Raw genomic sequence first — 15238 nt, 5'->3', positions numbered from 1 at the left:
TTGGAGCTCAGGCAGTTTGGCTCCAGAGCCCATGGAGTTAAGCATCCACCATCATACAGTGGGCACTCGTTTTTCAAAATTAGAGCCTGTCGCCACTGATTTCCCACTCATTCCGGGACTTACTACCTCCATATTTCTTCCTTGCTATCGTGTTCCTGTGTGAAGAAGTGGAAGGGTCGATTTGCCAGGCAGGCAGACCTGGGTTGAAAACCCAGACCAGCTAGTTATTACTATGTGGCCTTGGGCAAGGATTTTTATTTCTTACCTCTGAGCCTCAACGTCCACCTTAACCTCTTAGCCTCTACATCTGTAAAATTTGACCCCAGGGGGACATTAACGTACGGATATGTCATGAAGTTGTTGCAAGGATTAATGACAATATCGTGATATGCCCGGCATGTAGTGGGTGCTCAGTAGACAGACGAGCCTCCGTGCTTCCTTTCAGATCCCTGTATTGTCAACCCCCTTGGCCCAGTTCCACCCCTCTGGGCCCCACCTTCTAGATCAGTTACCCCACCACCCCGAAATCTCCCCCACCCCACCCTAGGGTGTGTCACTTCCTCCTCTGCAGCCTCCCAGATCAGTACATAAAGGCCGCCGCGGCTGGAGGAAGGGCTGCTTTGCACGCACCTGTGAGTACCAGGGCACCAGCCCTCCAGCCTCCTCTCCTTACTAGCCCAGCCCCCACCCCTGCTCCCAATCTCCCGGGAAGAGGACGCTGGGCTCTGATCCCAAGACACCCAGGGTTCAGGTGAGACTCAAGAAAGGCTCTGAAGTCTTTTCTGCATTCCTGAGATCCTCATCCCTGTTCCCTCCAGCTTCTCAAGCTCTCCCTCCCCGCCCCCCCCCCCCCCCCCCGTACCCTCCTCACCTCTCTCTCCTGCATGTGTTTCCCAAAAGTGGGCCTGGAGGGAGGCAAAGAAGGAAGGGGATGTATGATGCTATCATCTGGGTGCCTGCCATATGCCAAGGGTTATGTCATGGTAGGGCTCTCCCAAGAGGACTCCCCAGCTGCTATCCCTGCTGCCTAGTGCCTGGTGCTCAGCTCAGATCTGCCAGTGGCACCTTGGCTATGGTGGCAGCGTGGCTGCCAAGACTGTGGCAGCGTGGCTCGGTTCTCTTCCCTCCTTGGGACACTGAGTGGGCAGCAGAGGATTCCACTTGATTTGGAAGATCTGGATAGGTTGGGAAAATGCTCTGTTTCTCAGGTGCTGAAGGGGGTGTTAGGGTGTTGGAGTCAGGATAGAGCCCAGGAAAAGGGAACAACCACGGGGGGGAAAGAAGACCGACTGAAGAGGACCCATCAAGGGAAGAGAAAGGGGATTAGGTGGAGCCCACTGGAACTGGAAGGGAGAAGGCACGGCTTTTGATGATGATGGTGCCTGGGTTGGAGGCGAGGAAAGTGGCAAACAGACCGAGTCCCGACCTGTCTTCATCCCTGTTCATTGTGTGACTGTGGGCAAGTCACTTATCACTCTGGGATTCAGGTTTCCATTTGTAAGAGGGGATTGAGTTAGACAGCTCTGCCTTCCTTTGGTTAGGATAGGAGAGGAAAAGGAAGTAAAACAAAGAACCGTAAAGACGTGGAGAAGAGAAACGCAGCAGAGGGATGTCATCAAACTTTTGAACAGGAGGGTGGTGGGGGAGAGAGAAGGAGACAGAGAGAGAATTAACAAGTGGCAGGCCATGTATCCCCAAGTAAGAAATGAGGGGGACAATTGGGAGAAGAGGGTGGGGGAACGCTGTCCAGAGAGTCCCAGGGGCTCCCTTTAGGGGACATGAGTGGGCTTGAGGTCTCTGGTTTGTCTTATCCTGGGGGCCCCACCTGTGACAGATGAGTCAAAACTGGGCTTTGTGCTACAGCATCTCAGGCCTCCTCGACCACAGGCGTGCAGAGCAAGCGGGGCTGAGGTTACAGTGAGGCTGAGCCTGAACCGGCCTCGCATGGGGGTGGAGGTTCCAAGACATATATATACTACACCTAAGGTCCCAAATGGTGCACAGTGGGGAGCAGGACAGCTGAGGTCACCCCACCCCTTCCCCAGTCTGAATCTAAGCCCAGGCTGGGGCGGATGCAGACGTTTTGGGACAAGGAGTTAGTTGGCCTTTCTCATACACACACCGCCAATGGGAATATAAACTGGCATAGATGCGAAGGCGGTTGCATCAGCAATCACTCGCCAGCATTACAAATGATGCCAATTTATTGACCCTACAAATCCTCTTCCCAGGATTTATCTTCCGGATTCACTTGCACACATGTGAAATGATAAATGCATGGGTTTTCACCGCAATAGTTTTATTTATTCATTTTGAGAGGGGGCAGAAGGCAGAGAGAGAAAGAGAATCCCAAGCAGGCTCAGCAGAGACAGCACAGAACCCAGTGCAGGTCTCGAATCCACAAACTGTGAGATCACAACCTGAGCGGAAACCAAAAGTCAGATGCTTAACAGACTGAGCCATCCAGGCGCCCCCAGCATTATTTTTAACAGTGAGTAATTAGAAACAATTTAAATCCCATTGAGAGACTAACTGGGATATGATACATCCATGCCACGGAAATGTATACCGCTGTGAAAATGAACAAGGAAGTTCTTTATTTTCTTGAGTAGCAGGATCTCCAAGAAAAGCAATTAAAAGAAAAAAAGGGGCACCTAGGTGACTCAAGTCAGTTAAATGTCTCGATTTCGGCTGAGGCCATGATCTTACGGTTCATGGATTCGAGCCCCGCATCGGGCTCTGCGATGACAGCATGGAGCCTGCTTGGGATTCTCTCTCTCCCTCGTCTCTCTGCCCCTTCCCTGCTTGTACTCTCTCTCTCTCTCAAAATTAATTAAAAAAAAAAAAAACATTAAAAAAATCTTTTAAAAAAAGAAAAAAGGGGGACAAACCCGCATGTATTCTAGAATTGTGATTGTAGACTTCTGTCATGTGATTCTACCATTTGGAGAGTATATATTTTCACATTAGTTTGTGTATGCATAAAACAATCTCTAGAAGGATTATCAGCAACAAAAGATAACTTAAAATGACGGTTATTCATTTAGGGTGAGGTGTGGAAATGGGAGGAGGAGGATGGGTATGGGAGATTTCTCACTATCTCAATGTTTTGATTTTTGATAAGATAAAACACACATAAAATTGATCACTTAACCCATTTTTTAAGTGTACAGTTCAGTGGCTTTAAGTACATTTATGATGTTGTGCGACCATCACCACCATCTAGTTCTGGAACTTTTTCTTCACTCCAAAAGAAGACTGCCCATCAAGAAGTTATTCCTCATCCTCCCCTCCCTCCCCAACCCCTGGCATCCACTTTCTGCCTCTGTGGATTTGGGGAATCAGAATACTTCACATGAACGGCATCCGACAAGATGTGGTCTTTTGTGACTGGTTTCGTTCACTTAGCCTAGTGTTTTCAAGGTCATCGATGTTGTAGCCTGAATCAGCACTTCGCTCCTTTTTAGGGCCAAATAATGCTTCACCGTATGGATGGATCACATTTTGTTTAGCTGTTCATCAGTTGATGGACGTTTGCGCTGTTTCTACCTTTAGGCCACTGTGAATAACACTGCTTTGAACAGTCACATCCCAGTTTTTGTTTTAACTTACTGAGGAATTATCAAATTGTTCCCCACAGTGCCGTGCCACCAGCAACGTATGATGGTTCCATTTTCTCCACATCCTCACCAACACTTATTTTCTGTTTTATTTTATTTTATTTTATTTTATTTTATTCTAGCCATTCTGCTGGGTGTGTGGTGGTATTTCACTGTGGTATTTGATTTGCATTTCCTTGATGACTAATGGTGTTGAGCATCTTTTTATGTGCTTGTTGGTTATTTGTCTATCTTCTTCAAAGAAATGTCTATTTAAATCCTTTGCTGTTCAAAAACTGGGTGGTTTGCCTTTTTGTTGTCAAGTTGTAAGAGTTCTCTATATATTCTGGATACTTATCAGATACATGATTTGCAAATATTTCCTCCCTTTCTGTAGCCTGTCTTTTCATTTCATAGTGCTCTTTGATGCACAAGAGTTTTATGTTTTTATGAAGTCCAGTTTATCTTTTTTTTTCTTTTGTTGCTTGCGCTTTTGATGTCATAGCTAGGAATCCACTGTCAAGGCCAAGATCACAAAGATTTACCCTGACATTTTCTTCTAAGAGTTTATAGTTCGAGGGCTTACATTTAGGCCTTTGATCCATTTTCACTTAATTTTTGTATATGTTGTGAGGTAGGGATTGAACTTGATTCTTTTACATGTGGATATCTAGTTATCCCAGTACCATTTGTTGGAGACTGTTCTCTCCCCATCAAATAATTTGGCACCCTTGCCGAAAATCGATTGGCTATAAATGGATGGATTTATTTCTGGACTCTCCATTCTATTTCACTGATCTATATGCCTATCTTTATGGCAGTATCACGTTGTCTTGATTACTATAGCTTTCTAGTGAGTTTTGCAAGTGAGAAGTGAGAGTCCTCCCATTTCATTCTTTTTGAAGATTTTTTTTTTTTAATGTTTATTTATTTTGAGGAGGGGGAGGGGCACAGAGAGAGGGAGACACAACCAAAGCAGGCTCCAGGCTCTGAGCTGTCAGCACAGAGCCCGACCTGGGGCTCGAACTTATAAACTCCGAGATCATGACCTGAGCCAAAGTTGGACGCCTAACCAACTGAGCCACCCAGACACCCCACAATTCCATATAATTGAATCAATCCGTATAATGGATCCGTATAGGATCAGCTTTCCCACCTCTAAAAAAAAGGCCATTGTGATTTAACTTTTTGAGTTTTGAAGTATGGCTATGGATTGCCTATTCACAATTTTAATTAATACATTTTTTTAAATTAATACGTTTTTTAAAATCAGAAATTTGCCTAGAGGTCATTCCAGGAATTACCCTGCCACAGGCTCTTTCTCCAGTCTATATTTGCTTTGTGCAAAGGACAGGAAAAAGAAAATTTTGCCAACCATGGCCTGCCTTCCTCCGTTATGCCAGACTTTTAGAAAGTTTTCTTATGGTCTAATTTTCATTCCTCTTGCTACCGTGTCGGCTACCCTTCCCTGCTTCTTTCACACACTTCTTCGTCAGCTCCAGCCTTCCTTCCTCTCATTCCTATTCCCCGACCTTCCTCCTTTATTTAGAATCCTTGACCCTCTTCCTGTACTTAGAATCCAAGATTATGAAAGCTGCAAGGACTGCCAGATTATTTATTCAACTCTCTCTCTTTACAGATGTGGAAACTAAGGCCCAGAGAAAAAGTCTGACTTGCCATACAGCCAGTGAGGGACTGAAGCAGGACCAGAACCCGGTCTGTTTCCTGTTCGGTTCTGATTCCACTGTGGCTTGCAATCTTGGTGAATAGACCTGGGCGGATGTAGACCTTAGTGCTTCCAGGCCTAGTCCCCAGACTCTTGTTAGGCCATTTTGCCCACGTTGGCCCTAGGGAAGTCTGCACACAGGAGGGACAGGGTGTGTCTGAGGCTCCTACCCAGGCCTGGGACCTGCCCCTTCCCAACATTTTGAAGAAACTGCTGAATCCACAGGGGGAAGTGAAACTATGAAGGGAGATAAAGATTTGGGGTAGAGGTTTTTTATTTTTTTTCTTGAGTAAGCTCTACACCCAAGGTTGGGTTTGAACTCATGACCCTAAGAACAAGACTCGCGCTCTACCGACTAAGCCAGCCAGACACCCCTGGGGTAGAGTTTTGAGAGTGACAACCACAGACTTACTTTATTTTATTTTGTATTTTTTATTCTTTTTTTATTTTTTACATTTATTTACTTTAAAAAAAATTTTTTTTTTCCCAACGTTTATTTATTTTTGGGACAGAGAGAGACAGAGCATGAACGGGGGAGGGGCAGAGAGAGAGGGAGACACAGAATCGGAAACAGGCTCCAGGCTCTGAGCCATCAGCCCAGAGCCTGATGTGGGGCTCGAACTCACGGACCGCAAGATCGTGACCTGGCTGAAGTCGGACGCTTAACCGACTGCGCCACCCAGGCGCCCCTACATTTATTTACTTTTTGAGAGCCATAGAGAGACAGAGCACAAGTTGCGGAGGGCAGAAAGAGAAGGAGACACAGAATCCGAAGCAGGCTCCGAGCTGTCAGCCCAGAGCCCGATGCAGGGCTCGAACTCACAAACCGGAAGATCACGACCTGAGCCGAAGTCGGATGCTTAACCGACTGAGCCACCCAGGCGCCCCTTGACTTACTTTATTTTATTAAAAAATGTTTATTTATTTTTGAGAGAGAGAGAGCAAGTGGGGGAAGGGCAGAGAGGGGGACAGAGGATCCTAAGCAGGCTCCGCGCTGACAGCAGCAAGTCTGATGTGGGGCTAGAACTCACAAACCCTGAGATTATGACCTGAACCTAAGTCGGACACTCAACCCACTGAGCCACCCAGGTGCCCCAACCACAGACTAATTTTAGAGGACTGAGAACCTGGAGGTCCTCCCTAAGGACCCATGTGTCCCCCTTTGTATCGTATTGCAGGCCATGGTGGCTTTGTCAATGGTCCTTGTTTTCCTGCTGGCTCTGAGCCGAGGTGAGAGTGAATTGGATGCCAAGATCTCATCCCTAGAGAAGGTCACAGAACGGGGGGATCCTGATCTGTCCCTGCCGGGGTCCTGCCAGCCGGCCCCCACCTGCCAGAAATGCATCCTCTCACACCCAAGCTGTGCCTGGTGCAAGCAACTGGTAAAGATGGCTCCGTGGCCTTTGAACCCTGTGTATGTGTATGTGCAGAACGGAGATAGGTTTGCGACTGTGTGGTTTTCCGGGTGCTCTCTGCAGTCCTGTGCGTGACTGAGTTTGTGCACATAGGACTCCTGTGCGTGGTTGTGTGTGTGTGTGCATACTCAAGCATGCAAGTTTCCTGTGTGTATATGTTTGTGTACCTGTGCGTTTGTGTATATACGGAAAAGACTTGTAACCATAAATTTGGAGGAAGTGTGTCTGTGCTGGAACTCATGCTTGTGTACAGGGAGAGGGACCTGTGGTACGTGTATACATGTGAAGAAGTGCGTTTGTCAGCCTGGGCAGCCATAACAAAACTGGGTGGCTTAAGCAACAGGAATTTATTTCTCATTGTTCTGGAGGCTGGGAGTCCAAGATCAACATGCCAGCCAATTTGGTTTCTGGTGGCAACCTTCTTGGCTTGCAGGCAGGCTGTAGACAAGCTCTCCGGTGCCTCTTCTTACAAGGGCATTAATCCCATCATGAGGGTTCTACCCTCATGATCTCATCTAACCCTAATTTCTTCCAAAGGCTCCATCTCCAAATGCCATCACACTGGGGGTTAGTTTTTAGCAGAAAGTATGTGACTGGGTTTCTGAGTCTATGTTGGGGGTGTGTGTACCTCATAATGTTCCCAAGGTATGTAGCAGCCTGTGGCTGGGGGAGTAGAAGGGAAGGAGTTAGAGGTGTGTACACCTTGGGGGAAAGGCTTGATCTGCCTAAGTGGCCAGGAAGGATGCTGGGGAGCAGGTGTCTCCCTGGCTGGTCAAACAAGGCTGTTCTTTGCTTTATGCCTTAAAGAGACAGGGCTCATGGAGTGACAGAGCATGGCAGGTAACTGCGTTGGGGGCGAGGGTGAGAACAGAACTGTCTCCCTCAAAGGAAGAGGGAGAGTTAGATGAGAGATGAGGGCAAACTCACCAGAAGGAGAAGGCACAGCCACAGTGGCTGAGCAGAGGCTGAGCCAGCCCAGGAATCTGGGAGGACCGGAAGAGGAAACTCAGAGTCAGCAGGAGGCAGAGAGCAGAGGTACCAGGCAGGGGCTTTGGGGACAGTCAGATATGTGTCTGCCTCCTTCAATCTTTGGACCTGAGTCTGGCACCAGGGCCAGTTGAGAAGCCATTGTAACTATTTCCTTCCTCTGCCACTTCCCAGCCAGTCCCAGGGGTGCCAGCCAACTGGGGGGAGGGGGTGTCTCCTCTTCTGTCCCTGTCCTTCCCCTTCCCAGGAATTTGGCCTGGGTCTCAGCCTGACCCCCTTCCAGTTTGGGCCTAAGCATGCAGGGGAGGTTGGACTAGGAGGCCATGCTCCTCTTTTTCTTGTGGTAGTGAGGTCCCTGAGATCTCAACAGGAAGTCTGTGGCCCTAGGGGGAGGAGAAAGGTAGGTGGCTAGGGAAAGGGGGTTGTCTAGATAAGGTGGGGGCTGGTGGGGTGCTAGAGGAAGCGGGCTCTGACAAAGACAGGATGAGGTGGCTGTTGGGGGAACCGGGAAGGGAGGGCATCCTAAGGGCTCAGGGAACTGACCGCGAGGGGAGGGTTAGGAGCGGCCGGCAACCCGGGGGTCGAGGGGGGGGGGGGGGAGGGGGAGGTGGGGGAGAGGTGGTCTGGGAACAGGGCTGGGGGGGGTGTGGAGGACTAGAGTCCCCGACGCACCTCCCCTTGGGCGCAGAACTTCACCGCGTCGGGGGTGGCGGAGGCGCGGCGCTGCGGCCAGCGACAGGAGCTGCTGGCCCAGGGCTGCCCCCCGGGGGAGCTGGAGGAGCCCCGCGGCTGGCAGGAGGTGCTGCAGGACCAGCCGCTCGGCCAGGGCGATCGCGGCGAGGGGGCCACCCAGCTGGCGCCGCAAAAGGTCCGGGTCACGCTGCGGCCGGGTGAGTCAGGGGGCGGTGGGCTGGGCTGGAGGTGCGGGCTGAGATTCGATGGCGCTCGCTGACCCGCGCCATCCCCCACCCCGCTTCCCCAGGGGAGCCCCAGCAGCTCCGGGTGCGCTTCCTCCGGGCAGAGGGCTACCCCGTCGACCTGTACTACCTTATGGACCTGAGCTACTCCATGAAGGACGACCTGGAGCGCGTGCGCCAGCTCGGACAAGACCTGCTAGCGCGGCTGCAGGAGGTCACCCACTCAGTGCGCATCGGTGAGCTCGGCCTCTACCTGCAAAAGCCGCTTCTGCTTCTGCCAGCGTCCTGGGCGCACAGGGGCCCTGCCTGCCCTCTCCCGGTTTTTAACAGACTTGGCCAGGCCCCGGGTTTCTGGCGTCTCTCTCCCAGAACATCCACCTTCTAGGACAGAACTGGAGGGGATTTAAGAGACTACGGGTGGGGGTAACGGAGGCCCAGAGTCTGGCCAGACCGCGTTCAGACAGCTCCCAGGGGTCATACAGCGCACTCTGGACCTGCCAACCCAGATACTGCCCTGATGCCACTTTCTCAGCCATTTCTGTTTCTCTAGGAAAAGGTCTAAATGTCCCTGTCCCTGGCTGCGGCTTCCACACTCACATCTGCCCTATTCAAGATCCTCTCCTTTGCCTCATGCTGCTACTACACCCTACACCCTCTCCTTCTTCCTCAGGAGAGAGAGATCCTGTCTGACCCTCCCCTCATCCTCCTCTTAATCTCCTCCATCCCCCATTGCCCTGAGTCAGTGGCCTAAACCCTTTGTCCCTGCCAGGTACTCAGTCCCTGTGCTCTAGGAGCACCCGCTCTCGTGATCTCCTCTGCTCCTCTCTGACTGTCCCCCTCACCCCCCCACTTCCCATGGACCTTTGCCTTCTGAGTCCTCAGCAGCAGACCTTCCACCCTGCTGCTGGCCAGTGACTTTGGGCACAACCTTCGTGATTCCCCCCCCCCCCCCCCCCCAGGCTTTGGCTCCTTCGTGGACAAAACGGTGCTGCCCTTTGTGAGCACAGTGCCCTCCAAACTTATCCACCCTTGCCCTACCCGGCTGGAGCGCTGCCAGCCTCCCTTCAGCTTTCGCCACGTGTTGTCCCTGACCTCGGATGCTAAGGCCTTCGAGCGGGAGGTGGGACGCCAGAGCGTGTCTGGCAACCTGGACTCGCCTGAAGGTGGCTTTGATGCCATTCTGCAGGCTGCGCTCTGCCAGGTGAGGAGGCGGGGAGGGGATCTGAGTCTGAAGAACCCTTTGGGGCCAAGACTGCCACCTAGGGTCGTGCAGTGCCTGGTTCTGGGGGTGCCCTTTGTACCATAGTCACTGGAGTTTGCATATTTATTTTAATAATTTCCTGGTGGATTGGAGTAAAACATCTTGAGGAAGAGGCATGTTTTTCTAATTCATAAGAAGGCCTCCGCTAGCAGCAGCCCTGTCTGGGGGATTGGGGGGAAGCAGGGAGCTGGAGATGGGGGGGGGTGGGATGGCGGAGGGGGGGGCTGGGTATGGAGATAGACAGTGACTCAGAATGAGGCTGGCAAATCCTTGGCTCATGGAGCCCAGGTGCACAGCCTACCTCCACCCCCACCCCGATTCCAGGAGCAGATTGGCTGGAGAAATGTGTCCCGACTGCTGGTGTTCACTTCAGATGACACATTCCACACAGCTGGGGATGGGAAGTTGGGTGGCATTTTCATGCCCAGCGACGGGCACTGCCACTTGGACAGTAATGGCCTCTATAGTCGCAGCCCAGAGTTTGTGAGTCCCCACCCTTGCTCCACCCCTCCCCCTCCGAGCCACACCTCCTCTACTCCCAGACCCCCCTCTCCCCAGCCTCGTTGTCCTTACCAGTGACCACCCTGCCATCTTTCCCACCAGCTCCTCGCTCCATGTGCCCCCACTGCTCAGACAGAACCCTGTGCCACCCCACTCCCTAGCCCCTTCTGCCTTCCCGAGCCTCCAGGGTTCCTCTAGCTGGTGGAGCCCTGGTTCCTAGATTTCCTGGGCTGAGGGCACCTTGGATGTTATGGGGGAGACCTGTGGTGCTCACCTTTCCCCGCTCCCTGCCCAGGACTACCCCTCTGTGGGTCAGGTAGCCCAGGCCCTCTCTGCAGCAAACATCCAGCCCATCTTTGCCGTCACCAGTGCCACACTGCCTGTCTACCAGGTGAGAGCTGGCTGAATGCCAGACCTTCCCACTTCAAGCCTTTCTCAACTTCCTCAAAGACCCCATTCTCCACCCCCCCCCCCATATGCCCTCCTTCCAGACCCGCAGAAGCCCATTTCCCTAGAGCTGTGACCCACCATTTCCCTGGACTCCTCTTAACTCAGGAGCTGAGTAAGCTGATTCCTAAGTCCGCAGTTGGGGAGTTGAGTGAGGACTCCAGCAACGTGGTACAGCTCATCATGGACGCCTATAATGTGAGGGGCTGGGACCGGGGGAGCATGGAGAGGGCGGGCACTGGGAAGGGGCCTCAGGTGGTGGGCAGCAGAATTATCAGGGACTGATCACTTTTAGCAACTACCTACGGTTTGCCTGTGGCTGTCATTCCTAGTTCATCTGCTCAATCTTACATTCTCAAATCTGAAGCGTCTGGTTTGGGCCGAGCACTGGGCAAGGAAGGGAAGGAACACTCACTGAGCTTGTCTTTCATGCCAACCACTGTCTTAAGTGCACATACTGTTTGCCGTCTCATTTAACTCTGCTAAACCCCTGGTTGCTATTATCATCCCTATTTCATAGGTGGGGATACAGACACAGGTCCCTGAATGACTTGCCCGAGGTCACATAGTTAATGGACGGAAGGGCTGGCATTCGTGCCCCAGTCAATCTGTACAGAAGGAATGTGACATCTAGAGCCTACTTTCACTAAGCTTACAAATAATTCAGAGATATTCTTCACAGGAACCATAGAGTTTTACAGGTAGAGGGAACCACAAAGATTCTTAAGTGCTTCTTGGGTTTAGGTCCTATCTCTAACCATGCTCTAGGCTTCTTAGGACAGGGACCACCATGTCCTAAACCCATGGTGAGAAAATTTGAGACGGTACCAAATTTCCCAGGGCAAACTCGATTTAAAGACTCTGCCTTTTATGCACACAGGTTATGTGTCATCATTTGGGGTTTGAGAAGCAGCCATTGCACATTGATAGGCCCCCCCCGCCCCAGTGGGGCCCTTGCTGCAGCCGCACTAAAATGCTAACCGAGAGGCCTCTAACTCCTGTGTGATGCACCCAAAGTTCTCACAGTGCCATTCCTGCAGAAATACCTCTTGACTGGGCAGAATGCAAGGGGTCCCCAAGGCAGGCTGGGGCAGGTCATGGCAGAATTTGGAAAGGCTGGAGAGGACACGAGGTGGGGTTTGGAGTCCTGCCTTCACGTGGTTACTTGCTCTCTTCCACAGAGCCTATCATCCACTGTGACCCTTGAACACTCTCCACTCCCTCCTGGGGTCCACATCTCTTATGAATCTCAGTGTGGGGGTCCTGAGGAGAGGGAGCGTGAGGCTGGGGACCGGGGCCAGTGCAACGAGGTCCGAATCAACCAGACGGTAAGAGCCAGCCGAGATAGGCAGAAGGAAGGAAGTGGGGGTGGGGGGTGGGAAATTGAAGCAGGCAGGAAAAGATGGGGGGCAGACACAGAACAATGCAAAAGCGTGGGGTAGTTCTCCATCCATCCCTTCTAAAAGGCTTTAATGAGCAGCTTCCTCCAGCAGGTTTCTACGAGATGGGTGTTAGCATGGGCTTATCCCTTAATTTCCTAAGGAATAGGTTTCTGGATGATCAATGGGTTTGGTGTGGTGTGCACGTGTGGGTGCAGGATCTCAAGGCTGATTTCTGCCCGCACTGTCCTTAGGTGAATTTTTTGGTTACTATCCAAGCTACTCACTGCCTCTCAGAGCCCCATCTTCTGAGGCTCCGAGCCCTTGGCTTCTCAGAGGAGCTGACCGTGGAGTTGCACACACTGTGTGACTGTAACTGCAGTGACACCCAGCCCCGGGCTCCCCACTGCAGTGATGGCCAGGGGCTGCTGCAATGTGGGGTGTGCAGGTGAGGATTCCTGCTTCCTTTCACCCATGTGACTGTCCACACATGACCAGCCCCGGTATCCCTCCTCTGCCTTCTGTCCTCCCACTGGCCATCTCCAGACCTCTTTTGCCAGATGTCCCAAGACTCCATCCTGATTTTCATGTGCAGCTTCCCAGATGTGCCAAGACCCTCCCCTCCCCCCAAACTCCCTCTGCTCTCTTGCTCCTTGGTGCTCAACTATACACCGGCATCCGTTCAGCCACTCATCTCTCTCCAGTTCTTTTGAGAGCTTAGGTTTAGAGGATCCTGGGAAAGATAGGTCAAGGGATGGTCAAACTCTCTGACCCACCTTTCCCTCCTCTGGCTCTGCCTTCCCCTCCCAGCTGTAACTCTGGCCGTCTGGGTCGACTCTGTGAATGCTCTGAGGCTGAACTGTCCTCCCCAGATCTGGAATCTGGGTGCCGGGCCCCCAACGGGACAGGGCCCTTGTGCAGCGGGAAGGGACGGTGTCAGTGTGGACGCTGCACCTGCAGTGGACAGAGCTCCGGGCCCCTGTGCGAGTGTGATGATGCCAGCTGTGAACGACATGAGGGCATCCTCTGTGGAGGTACCTGCAGACTTTGGGGGAAGGGTGGGGTCAGAGTGGCTCCCAGGATATTTCGGCTCTGGGAACATCATGGCACTAAGGGCAAGTATCAGACTTTGGTGTAGGAGTTGCAGCTATCTGGCACACTTGAGAGGGAATTGGACGCACAGAACACTTCAGCTCTAGGCATCCCGTGGTGGCATGTGATGTCCTTTGTGTGTGAGTATGGCTGTCACCCTGAGCGTGATTCTGTCCCAGGCTTTGGCCGCTGCCTTTGTGGAACGTGTCACTGTCATGCCAATCGCACGGGCAGAGCGTGTGAGTGCAGTGGGGACACGGACAGCTGTGTCAGTCCTGAGGGAGTGCTCTGCAGTGGGCATGGACGCTGCACGTGCAACCGCTGCCAGTGCCTGGATGGCTACTACGGTGCCCTGTGTGAGCAGTGCCCAGGCTGCAAGACGTCATGCGAGAGACACAGGTGAGGCCTCCCGTCTTGCAACTTGGGAACAGGGGCACGGCGGGGGTCGCTGAGCCACTCCCACCTGCCCACCTCTTTCTGCCGTGTGGTGTGGGGAGCACAGCTGCCCAGCTGGTAACTTCTTGGTGTCCACTGGACAGGGACTGTGCAGAGTGTGGGGCCTTTGGGACCGGTCCCCTGGCTACCAATTGCAGTATCGCTTGTGCTGATGCCAACGTGACCCTGGTTTTGGACCCTATCCCGGATGACGGCTGGTGCAAAGAGAGGACCTTGGACAACCAGCTGTTCTTCTTCCTGGTGGAGGAGGAAGCCAGAGGCAGGGTCATACTGAGAGTGAGAGCCCAAGAGAGTAAGTGGGCAGAGATGGCTGCGGACGTGCCAGAGGGAGCCCCGGAAGTTTGATGGGTGGGGCTTCAGAACTCTGGGCTTGGGCAGGTGAAGATAATGGGAAACCAGGTAGGGTTTGAAGCAGAGCAGTGAGTCCAGGCAAAAGCAGAGGTGATGGACCAAGTGGACAAAGCTAAGGCCCTGGGCACCACAGAGATAACCTCGGACCCTGCTGGGTTCCTTTTCAATGACAAGCAGGGCTAGGGAAGCTGGACACATTGTGGGCAACCGTTGATCAACCCCTATGCCCCAGCCCCCAGAAGTCTGTGTTTTCTTCCCCACAGGAGTAAATCACACCCTGGCCATCGTGCTGGGCTGTGTGGGGGGCATCGTGGCAGTGGGACTGGGGCTGGTCCTGGCTTACCGGCTTTCTGTGGAAATCTATGATCGCCAAGAATATAACCGCTTTGAGAAGGAGCGGCAGCAGCTCAACTGGAAGCAGGTAGGGAGACTGCGTCCTACCCCACTGGGCTGGGTTTTGCTTGCTTTCCCTGGTTAAGACCTCTGGTCTCTGCTTCCCTGCCCCACCCCCAACCTGGACTCCTCCAACCTAGGTCATCCCCTTCACTTTGGTCTGTGCGTCCTCTGCCCCCACCCCTCTGCTAACTTCCATCAGCTCTGGGGGTGCTGCTCAAGTTCCAGGCTGGCCTCTTAGGACTAGGTAAAGGAGCAGTCGGGAGGTTTTTCCTCATTTCCCATCTTCTTCCTCAGGACAGCAATCCTCTCTACAGAAGTGCCATCACGACCACAGTCAATCCCCGCTTTCAGGAGGCAAGGAGTCCCTTTCTCTGAAGGGGGAAGAGGCACACTCATCCCAGGACTCTTCTTTTTCTCAACAGCCCGGTAGGGCAGTGCTGAGGAATGGTCACCACCTACTTCCTTCTCAGAGTGACAGTCGAGGGCGGCCTCCCACTGCAACCTTGCTTCCCTACCTCACAAGGAGTGTGGGCTTAGTTCCTCCGCTCCCTGTATACAATAAAGAGTCTGACCTCAGAGCACAGCTGTCATCTTGCTTCACCCAAGGCCAAAGCAGGCTGTGGAGCCTGGGCCTCGGGAAAACTTGCTCATTCCTCCTCCTGCCACCTGAGGGTGGGGAGAGGTCCTCTAACCTGGTGTGCAGGAGATTCA

The 15238-nt window shown here is 52.5% G+C and overlaps 1 protein-coding gene across 4 annotated transcripts; it reads left to right on the top strand.

Moving 5' to 3' along the window:
* Positions 1 to 587: 587 nt before the first annotated feature.
* On the top strand, positions 588 to 15105 carry ITGB7 (integrin subunit beta 7). 4 transcript variants are annotated; one of them, XM_047865382.1, is made up of 16 exons: positions 588 to 751; positions 5239 to 5315; positions 6504 to 6707; positions 8416 to 8617; positions 8710 to 8880; positions 9604 to 9845; positions 10230 to 10388; positions 10702 to 10797; positions 10962 to 11051; positions 12035 to 12181; positions 12487 to 12680; positions 13043 to 13266; positions 13504 to 13723; positions 13864 to 14072; positions 14395 to 14552; positions 14822 to 15105. In XM_047865382.1, exons 3-16 carry the CDS (start codon positions 6507 to 6509, stop codon positions 14900 to 14902), a joined length of 2394 nt encoding a protein of 797 aa, XP_047721338.1. In that variant the 5' UTR covers positions 588 to 751; positions 5239 to 5315; positions 6504 to 6506; the 3' UTR covers positions 14903 to 15105. The 4 variants fall into 4 exon arrangements, with proteins under 4 accessions (XP_047721338.1, XP_047721339.1, XP_047721341.1 ...); XM_047865383.1 differs by having other exon boundaries at positions 5239 to 5361; XM_047865384.1 differs by having other exon boundaries at positions 600 to 632.
* Positions 15106 to 15238: the final 133 nt, after the last annotated feature.

The sequence above is a fragment of the Prionailurus viverrinus genome, chromosome B4 (assembly GCF_022837055.1).
Source record: "Prionailurus viverrinus isolate Anna chromosome B4, UM_Priviv_1.0, whole genome shotgun sequence".
In the NCBI taxonomy this organism is placed as follows: Eukaryota; Metazoa; Chordata; class Mammalia; order Carnivora; family Felidae; genus Prionailurus; species Prionailurus viverrinus.
The sequence above is the reverse complement of the archived record's forward strand: the minus strand, read 5'-3'. Positions and strand labels throughout refer to the sequence as shown.

What these genes read in the sequence shown, in the direction of transcription:
- ITGB7 (XM_047865385.1), top strand. Translation starts at nt 6,507, where the DNA reads ATGGTGGCTTTGTCAATGGTCCTTGTTTTCCTGCTGGCTCTGAGCCGA. An exon ending in ACGTCATGCGAGAGACACAG is followed by an intron (nt 13,724 to 13,863) that starts GTGAGGCCTCCC and finishes TCCACTGGACAG; the next exon opens with GGACTGTGCAGAGTGTGGGG. An exon ending in AGCAGCTCAACTGGAAGCAG is followed by an intron (nt 14,553 to 14,821) that starts GTAGGGAGACTG and finishes CTTCTTCCTCAG; the next exon opens with GACAGCAATCCTCTCTACAG.